Source organism: Pundamilia nyererei, unplaced genomic scaffold, assembly GCF_000239375.1.
Source record: "Pundamilia nyererei isolate P.nyererei 1_Seehausen unplaced genomic scaffold, PunNye1.0 scaffold00057, whole genome shotgun sequence".
NCBI classification, from domain to species: Eukaryota; Metazoa; Chordata; class Actinopteri; order Cichliformes; family Cichlidae; genus Pundamilia; species Pundamilia nyererei.
The window spans coordinates 2736740-2746839 of NW_005187458.1; the positions used below are offsets into that span (position 1 = coordinate 2736740).

A 10100-nucleotide genomic window follows, 5' to 3' on the forward strand; every position below is an offset into this window, starting at 1 on the left:
CTCCTCCACTCTGCCTGAATGTGTATGAATGTAGTTAGGAAGCACTCAGTTTAGAGAAAGTGGGTGAATGTTGTATAGAGTGCTTTGAGTGATCTGCGAGAGTAGAAAAGTGCTGTGTGAGATTCACTGTCTGAGTTTTGTCATCTTACTTTTGCACTATTATGTTCTGGCACATGTTGTTATTACATGGCTTGATTAAGGTACACTTTAGGCTGACATCTGGGGCCAGAGCTGAAACTGTTCTGCCAGCACAGGGCCAGCAGTGTGTCTGAAACTGGCCCATGGCTGCACACAACTTACTCATGGCCCACATATTGCAAAGAATGACGGCCCTTTGGTGGCCCAGATCTGGTTTGCCAGAGGTAATCCACACATAGGCCAGCACAGTGTGTCTCCAACTGGCTTTGTGCTGGCCCATGTATGGGCCACCTCTGGCAAACCAGATCTGGGCCACCAAAGGGCCGTCATTCTTTGCGGTATGTAGGCCATGTGTAAGCACATTGTGTGGGCCAGATCCGGGCCATACCAATTTTGCTATGTGGGAGTTTGCCACGCAGTCTGGTTTCCCATCAGATTACTGCCAAAGACCTGGGGTTTATCCACAACCCACATGCACAAAGTACAAGAAAGAATCTGCTGGCCTCTCCGCTAGCCCCCAGTCATTGTGAGCTGTACCTGGCTACACCCTCAGTGACAGAGACATTTTTCTATAAGACTGAATTAAGCACAGCTTTCAGCGACGTGTAAACGATGGATGCACATATTAACTGAGAGGGGATTAGCTTTATTGCAGCGCTGTCTGAGATAAAAGGAGAGAGATCGCTTTACTTCGGAACTGTTTCATTCATGACTATTTTTAGATTTGACGCTTGTCCTGACTGAACCTGGTTTAATTACTGCCACCTTACAGACATGTGGTATGTAGGCCATTAATAGAAAGACTAATATTTAAGATCAAAGTGTTAATTAATGGTAGGACTTCTTTGAGTGTGAGTATGATTGTTTTTTATCTAATTGTTATATTTTTTCTTGAAGAAATGTATTAAGTCACAACTAGTTACTGTGAGAGGAAAGTTCAAAAGAGTGCTAACTCTTTGTTACCCGGGCTATAGTACCGAAGAAAAACATGGGGTTGTTCTTCTTTTCTTGAATCAGTGATACAAGTAAGATGTCCCAACTTTAGGAAAGCCTTTGTTGTTATTGTTATTTTTCCTTTGTTTATGGAGCAACAAACTTTTTTTGCGGGCTAAATAAAGATCTTCTAATTTAGTGAGATGCCATTTCCTCTCTAACTTACTGTTTGTCTGGTTTAAGGCGCACGTTTGAGAGTCATGCATGGGAGTCAAGTGCTTTTAATTTGAAGCTTTATTTTCAGTGGAGCCACAGTATCAAGGGTCGTATGCAGTGAGAATGTAGCACTACTAATGAGATAACTGACTTCTGTGTCGGCACATGGTATTGAAGAGAGTAACAATGGGGGAATTAAACATCCTTAATATAATCCTTAATATCCTTACATTTAGTTTACTTTCTGAAAGATGCCTACTGTACTGAAATGTATTCCCCACTGCTGTGTGAATTTTAAAATGTTATTAAGAGAGTATAGCCCTGTAGCCTTGTTCATCTTGCTGACGTAAACTCTGTTTTTGAATTAATAAATGCATGTCATGGCTGTAGATACTTCAATGAAAGTGTTCCTCATTTGGTGAGATATTTTCAGGAGAGTTTTTTCCCCAGAGAAGAGAAAGGGAACCTTAATCATCCACTTCAGTTGCCTTCCATAGTATTCCCATTCATTGAACTTGCAAGTGCATTCTTTAATTTTAGGAAGTAATCAAATTGTTGTATAAAGTCCTACAAGTTTCCACCAGCTCTCAGTTTTCTTTTGTTTTGTTTTGTGATAAATAATGCATCCTAGGACGTGTGTGTGTGTAAAAAATCAATTAATTGATCAACAACACTTAATGACTATCAAGCCACAAGCACAGAGCTCAAGAACATTTTCAGTCCGTTGATCAGGTGTTCAGAACGTTGCCTTTTATCTTTTTTATACAAATGATATTAAGTTGCGAAGATAAATAAAATAACTCGAAGCACATTTTAAGCTCATCAACGTATAATTATCTAAAGAATATACTGATATTATTCTTGTTGATGATCTCAATTAGATTTCAAGTTAGTTCTTTCTTCTTCATTGTTTTAATGCAGGCGATATGTAGGACTTCAATTTCGTGGGTCTTTTTGGGGTCCTTGACGTGGCATTAATAAACAAAGATGGCGGTGGCGTTTACACCTTCGTTGAACTTTACTCTGAATTAAAAACTTTGTAGTCTTAAGTAATTTGAGTATTTCCTACATGTGTCTCGTTAGGCGAGTTGCAAAATGAGCGGTTGGGCCGGTTTTTCAGACGAGGAGCTGCGCAGGATACAGCAAAAGGGTAAGCTAACCTTTCTTGCTGCTAGTGGGAGTCGGAACACTCAGCACTTCATTCTGATATTTTATTCCTACTTCTTTTTTTTTAGTAGTAACCATGGTCATGTGTACTTTTCAGACTCTACTGTATCTGCACCTCCAGTCCGGGGTCGAAAACCAGCTTCAGGTAACCGGAGTCGGCAGCAGTTGCAGCGAGAAAGAGCCCTGCAGTCAGCAGCCCAGAAAAACGTAGGAGCCGAGTCACTGGTTCTTTCACGCGAACAACAACTCACCAAACCGTCCCCGAGGGAAGAGCCTAAACCCACAGCCCCGGCGACAACACCCACTGTCAAACAAGAGGTGCAGCAGAAGCCCGCTATAATGAAGCACAATGAAAACGACCAACCGACTACAGAAGAAGAAACCCCAGTGGTTAAAGAGCTGGATAAGCAAGAGATTGAATTGTTAGTATGATTTTGTTCTCACGTGCACTGTAAAGATGACAGGTAAACTGACCAATATTTACATAGAAGGTGTAATACCAGGGTAGCAAACATGCCCAAGTATGTAAACATAATTGTGTGTTTTCATGCACATGCTGGGACATTCTGTGCTCTTCTTTGAGACTGTATCACAGTGAATCAAAATATACAAATAGATCCAAAATTTGTTGGACGAAAACACATTTTTTGCAGTTTTACCACAAAGGATTTTAAAACAATCAAGACGTGATTGAAGCGCAGACTTTCAGCTTTGATTAATAACATTTTTAGAAAAATTTATCATCAACTGTTTAGAAACCATACCCATTTTTATGCATACCCATATGGAAAATATATATATAAATCTTATAAACTTTGTGTCTGTCTTGTGTGAAACTTGTATGAAAAGCATATAAGTGTGAAAACAGATATAAGATCCCTTGAAAAATTATATAATGAAACTTCTATGTTTTGGATACTTACTAAAACAATGTATGAAAGTAATGCGAAAGTAGCCACTTTCATGAGTAATCACATATAAGTTTTTACTATTTCTTTTCCGTATGGGTAGTCCCCCATATTCAAAAGCTCAAAAGCATTTGGACAAATTTAATTTTAAATATAAGGATAATTTTTAATAATTGGAAACAGTCTTTCTGATACAAATTCATGCTGATTTTATTTAGCCAAAGAATTAATTTTCAGCAGGCTCTTTCAGATGTTTTTTTTGGTAAAGTCTACTCTGGTCTTCTTGTTCTTGAATGTAATTAGTAGTAGTAAACCTTTGCATTTCCCCACATAAAAGTACCTCTTGATTTTAGACGTTGATAATAATACCCACCTCCTTGGGAGTGTTCTTGACTTTGTTAGAAGTATGCAATGCCCCCTTAATAATGTAGTGCTGAATGGGTTATCACGTAACTCCTCCGGCCAGGAAATGTTGACATTGTTGAATGTTGACATTCAATCGTGACATTGATTTGAAATCATATTAACTGACTCTAGTTAATACGTCTTTAAAAATAAAAGTCTAGGAAAGTTTTTCATATATAAAGCTAAAATTTCACAGCAATCATTATATATGTCATTGGGTTTCAGAGACAGTCCTGCAGAAAATGTTCCAAAAAGATTAGTAGCTGAATTTATCCTTCTGTTAAATCCATTAAAATAAATTGAAGATCTGCGCTTTGGTCACATGCAGATTGTTTGATCCAAAATCCACTGTGGTGTTGTACAAAGAGAAAACTGATTTTTTTTAAAAAAATCTCACTTTGTCCAATAAATTATGGACCTAACTGTAATTCTGTATATTTGGTTTCTAGCAGTGATTTGTATCATTAATGTGTGTTGTGGTTTTGCGTGTATCTGCAGTCTATCTGGGTGAGAAACAAAACTTTAACTTACCACAGTAGATGGCTCCTCTCTGCCCCAACTTTGCGGCTGGATAATTAGCACTCATCAGTGCTGTATCAATGTTTAGTTAATGTTCTAGTCAAACATAAAAGTGATGGTTGTGGAAAATAAACGCCTGTGCTTCTGTATAGACAAATCATTGGAAATTATTGATTTCCATGCTTCCAGGACACAGGACTTGTCAGGGTATCCTGTCATTGTAACAGTGGCTGTGGATCCTTTGGTTCCTGTGGGTTTCCAAAATATGGCCTCTATGGAACAGACTTGTTTCAGATTTGGAACAGATTTAGATGTGTGTAGTTTGGGAGACCTGTAAAAACTCTGGGTTCTTTGTCCTGCTCCTTTAACGCTTCCTGAGGAGTGTTTTTTGCACTGCAAGTGTTGAACTTTCTTGCAGAAGCAGGACGATTTTGCTAGGGACTGTTGTTCTCGTGGAGGGTGTGGAGCCTTGCTTGGTGGGTGATGTGGATCAAAGTGATATTCACAAGAATGATGCATGATTCTTTTGGTTATCTTTGGCTGTCAAAGCAAGCATATTATATGATGCATGTGATTTGAGTGATGTATAAATGACAGTACTGTCGGTCTTGTACACATGTGGCTCACATTTCATTAAATTCATGCATACTACCTCAGCACTGTCCACATCTTACTCAGTTTCTCTCTTGGATGAATAAGGTTTCTCTGATTCAGATTCTGATCTGCACCAGATACTTGGAAAAAACGGAATCAGAATATCAACACACAATGATCAAAATCTTAATAATAATAATTTGCCAAACCCATACCATAGGGTGCTGTTGTGTTTGTAAATTAGAACGATTTTGAAAGACACTGCTCCTTTCATAATCCTGATGTTTTTTGTTTGGTCTTTCTGAGATGAAATTGCAAATGCATTTGTTTAAATTCTCATTTTGTGTGATGGCAGACGGGAAAAGACGCGTCTGGAGCAACTTCAGCATGAGCAAAAAATCATCGAAGAGAGGAACAAACGCAAGAAAGCTCTGCTGGCAAAAACTATCGCTGAGAAGTAAGTGTATATATAGTTTCATTCTTTTGATCGTTGTTATGAACACAGAGGCTCAAAAGAGGCCCCCTTTAAATATCACTAGAGTATCAAGTCAACATGATGAATATAAATGTGCCTCAAAACTGCAACGATTAAGGTCAAGGCAAAAAAACAATATGTGTGAATGGTTTATTATTTTCCACAGATCCAAACAGACTCAGGAAGAGACTGTAAAGCTAAAGAGAATCCAGAAAGAGCTGCAAGCCCTCGACGACATGGTGTCTTGTGACATTGGCATCCTGAGAGGAAAGATAGAGCAAGCCAGTTGGGACTACTCAGCTGCAAGGTAGCCTTAACATCAGGAAAAAATATAAAAGAAAGTGTCAGTAAACCCTTTTCCACAGCTGATGTGAATTTGTCACAATATTAAAAGCACAGATGTGTTTTTAATGACTTCATGGCCCACCAGTACACTTATGCCCAATTCACATCTGGTACCTGTGATGCAATCACATTAGTTAGGTCACACCTTAGGCATTAGAATGCATCCACACATGCATGTCAGTTGACCAGTTGAAGTGTCACTCTCCACTAGGGATGAATATTGACAAATTTCCTTGATCCCAATGCAAGTGGCTGAAAATAAACATGGAAATGCCAAAACTGCAGTTCCTCCATTCAGCTGTTTTTGTTCAACTGCTTATCACCTGACAGTAACTCTGCGCTACAGACCATCCAAGAATTTTATGCTAGATTTTCCTGAGTGAATTTTTAATGATTTTTATTAGTCTTCTACATCGTGCTGATTAGCAGTACTGTGTATGTGAACCTCTGTAGTGAATCTGCACAGTTTAAAAAGGCAGACTGCTAAATAAACTTGCTAGTGTTATCCCTCGAAGCTTGGTTTAGCAGTCCACCATCTGATGTAAATACAGGCAGTCCTGGCTTTCAGAAAAATCATCATGGAAACAGCCATAATACAAGTGTCGATGATTCAAAATGCAGAGTCTGAATCGGTGGGTGATGTTACAGTGACTTTGTTTTTCTTTTAGATACAGTATGGATATCAGTGCCATTATAGATTGTGGTTATATTTCAGATTGTTGTAGACCATCAAAGGTTGTTTTTAATGTCAACACTTCGTATGGGGCGATCGTGGCTCAAGAGTTGGCAGTTTGTCTTGTAATCGGAAGGTTGCCGGTTCGAGCCCCGGCTCAGACAGTCTCGGTCGTTGTGTCCTTGGGCAAGACACTTCACCCGTTGCCTACTGGTGGTGGTCAGAGGGCCCGGTGGCGCCAGTGTCCGGCAGCCTCGCCTCTGTCAGTGCGCCCCAGGGTGGCTGTGGCTACAATGTAGCTTGCCATCACCAGTGTGTGAATGTGTGTGTGAATGGGTGAATGACTGGTTGTGTAAAGCGCTTTGGGGTCCTTAGGGACTAGTAAAGCGCTATATAAATATAGGCCATTTACCATTTCATTTATTCTTTGCCCTGAGTCAGATCTATATATGACACAGTGATGAGAGTGGAGATAAATGCTGTGTGAAACAGCCATTGGAGCCTTAGCGTCACGTTGATGTTCTTCCTGGAGCCTCTCCGAAAACAGTTTCTGCTGTCATTCAATTTGTTGAACAGTAACTCCTAAGGGGTGTGTTGCTTTTTATTGCTTTTATTTTCAAAAGTATAAATTCTTGCTAGTACAGGCTGTGCTTTGAAACCATAGAAACACTGCCCCCTACAGTACTCGTGTAACCTTTCACAATATATGCACCATGCAGAGGACAGAACAGCTAAAATCATGATTCATTTATCATGAAATACAGGAAGTTAAACCTGTATCTTGTATTATGGTGTTTTACTTTCCCAGTGTAAACAGTCTTCTGTCCTGTGATATGGTAACTCTGTATTTGACCTAGTTCATGAAGCTGCAGCCTGTCATGTAGTGACATTAGCCCTGTATCATTACAGGTGTTTGTATAATGAAAAGACAAACCCGACCTTCACACACTCGGTACACTGGATTCTGTTATGATTATGCTGATTTAGTCAGTTGTTAAGATGTTGCTGAGATGCAACATAATAGCTAGAGGTGAAATTTGATTTTTGGAAATGTTTGCCATCATCTGGTTTGTTACCACAGTGTTTCCAAACACCATGTGGTCTTCTGTCCTTTGCAATTAAAACAATCTTTCTGCATTCAGACATTCTGAGAGAATAAGCATCTGCTCTCAGCGGGTTACGAGACACAGCCAGTACAGTCGGTTTTAGTTCAGTCACCAACTCTGCATGTCATTTTTTTGCATTCATTGAAGTGCACGGTGTTCCAGACATAATAAGCACCAAATGAAAGAAAATTTAAAAAAAACCCTAAAGTATATGCAAGCACTGCTGAATTGACCTTTTTGTTAGTTGCCGAATAAGTAAAGTGTGTGTCTGTAGTTTCTAAACATTAATTTTAACAAACTTCATCATCAAACAAATCATCATCTTTTCACCGTCCATGAACTCTGGTCTCCAGTATTTGTCAGTCCCAGTATCAATGATTGCATTCTGTGAAGACATGCCCTCACTGTGCCTCCGACTGACTAGCGTGTATTGGTACAGTTAGATGGTTAGGATAAGGCAGAATGGAAGACGGTCTTCACGAAATGTGAGAGAGGAAAATAACTAATGCTGTGTGCTGTGACACAGAGAGCAGAGAACGTAAGCTCTGTTCCCAAAATGGAGCAAAATGGAGAAACTTTTTATTAAGCAGGCTTTTGATATTTACTCACTAAATGTAGAGTTCAGTAAGAATTGAAGTTATTAGTTACTGCGTTAACTTCATTTACTTTAGTCCATTATTTAATGTCACTATTAACAATAGCAACTGTTTTAGATGAATTGTTAAGAAATTACTACTTTTACTACTATATACAAGTCTTTGACTTCCTGGAACCAGAATGTGTTTATTTGTTGAATCATTATTAATTTAAGTTTGAGTTTTGTTTATTCTTATATAAATTCTCAAAATTGTTTTTCTTGAAAAATGTTGTGAACTCCATTTGTGTTCCTAAGTGGTTAAGGTTTGACAAAAAGCAGAAATAACAAATGAACACATTTCCTAACACATTGGTCATATGACCAAGGATATTTGGTCATAGCACTTATGAAATATAAATGAACATACTTGGATCTTTTTCAGCACATATTCTAAATAAAATAAAACAGTTACTTATTCGTGAGGGAAATTAAGCTCAAAAACAGCATATCATTTCTGAGTGTACTGTTTTGATCCTCTTCATGTTTCTTAGTCATTTTCTTCTCTTATTTCTCCACAGAAAGCGTTATGAGAGGGCAGAAGCTGAATACGTGATAGCCAAGCTGGACCTTCACAAGAAAACGGAGGTGAAGGAACAGCTGACGGAGCATCTCTGCGCCATCATCCAGCAAAATGAGCTGCGCAAAGCCCACAAGCTGGAGGAACTGATGCAGCAGCTACAGCTTCAGGCTTCTGAAGAGGAGCTGGAGAGGCAAAAGGAAGAGGAGAGGAGAAACTTAGAGGTGCAGAAAGACGTGGAAAAGGAAAATGGCTCTGTGGAGAGTCAGGAGGTAAAGGTGGAATCAACTAAAAATTGTGGACCTAAGGAGAAAGAGACTGTGAAGGAAGAGACTGGAGATTCTGAGCAAGACTGTAAAACACTAGAAAACTGTCTTCAGAGTGAATCTGTGGCTGTGTCGTGAGGCAATCTTAATCTGTTATGTGCTCTATAAATATCTGTTATATACTGATGGGTGACAAATTGTACAAAGATGTTGTATCAAGTGTCTGTATCAAGGTGTTGACCATCACATGTGGGCAGAACAGCTGATGAGATTGTGGCGATCACTGCCACACCTCAGTCTAAAATGTAATGACTGTTGAGGCCAGAGCACACGAGTCACATCATTGTTATCATCTAGTTAAACATGGCATTTGCATCAAATAACTTTGTACTGTAACTATGACAGAAAATTATTCCCCACAGCATAGTATGCCTGTTTAAAATCAATACTTATTTTATTTTTTTAAATTACAACTTTACACTGACAAGACAGACTGATCGCTAGCAAAGCATCGTTTCCAGATCGACGAAGGGGAGGGAGAAAAAAGACACAATACAAAGCGAAAAACACTTACAACATGATTCTCCAGCTGATAAGTTTCCCATGTTGGCATCCTTGACAGCCTTGGTTAATACAGAAGAAGCATCGTTATGTTTTGGGTTGTATTTTTGTTTTAAAAAGTCGCAGCTCATAGAAAGCTGTATGTTACTAACACGATTGGTTAGTCTGAAAAACTCATGTAGCGAAAGCTCACAGAGAAAATCTGGTCTGATTTCTGGTGTTATGTGTTTCACACATTTTTTTTTATTATTATTATTTGTGAGGCTGCTTCTATTTAATTGTTTAAACATTGAGAACTTTACCTCCTTTTGTTAAATAAAGAGTTTGTAGAATATTAATATATCGGGCTTGAGAAACACGAGTACTGTATCCCCGCTGGCTTTGAGTGAAATATTTAAAGCAATAGACTGGCCAGAGTCGTGTTCAGTTGCTGGGTAAATCGAAGGGTATCTTGTAGCTGTTATCTTCAGGTGTGCACTTTTATGTTTGTGTGTGCTTAAAAAGCAAAGTCCTCTTCTTCCAAACACGGTTTTCCATCACATCTCTAAGCATGGGTCGAATTCAGAAGATGAGTGTTTTTGATTGTTGTCTTTGTTGTAAAAGTGGAAGGACTGGTTGTGTTTACTTTGCAGAAAGCCGG

The 10100-nt window shown here is 38.9% G+C and overlaps 1 protein-coding gene across 1 annotated transcript; it reads left to right on the top strand.

Annotated features, from left to right (window-relative positions):
- Positions 1–2246: 2246 nt before the first annotated feature.
- On the top strand, positions 2247–9732 carry gorab (golgin, rab6-interacting). Its single transcript, XM_005734280.1, has 5 exons — positions 2247–2437; positions 2552–2876; positions 5236–5337; positions 5522–5662; positions 8635–9732. The coding sequence occupies exons 1-5, from the start codon at positions 2383–2385 to the stop codon at positions 9035–9037; spliced, it is 1026 nt and encodes a 341-aa protein (XP_005734337.1). The 5' UTR covers positions 2247–2382; the 3' UTR covers positions 9038–9732.
- Positions 9733–10100: the final 368 nt, after the last annotated feature.

Excerpts from the sequence above, each read along its gene's own strand:
- gorab (XM_005734280.1), top strand. The coding sequence starts at position 2,383 with ATGAGCGGTTGGGCCGGTTTTTCAGACGAGGAGCTGCGCAGGATACAG. Across the intron at positions 2,877-5,235 it reads GATAAGCAAGAGATTGAATT|ACGGGAAAAGACGCGTCTGG; the intron begins GTTAGTATGATT and ends GTGTGATGGCAG. Across the intron at positions 5,338-5,521 it reads GCAAAAACTATCGCTGAGAA|ATCCAAACAGACTCAGGAAG; the intron begins GTAAGTGTATAT and ends TATTTTCCACAG.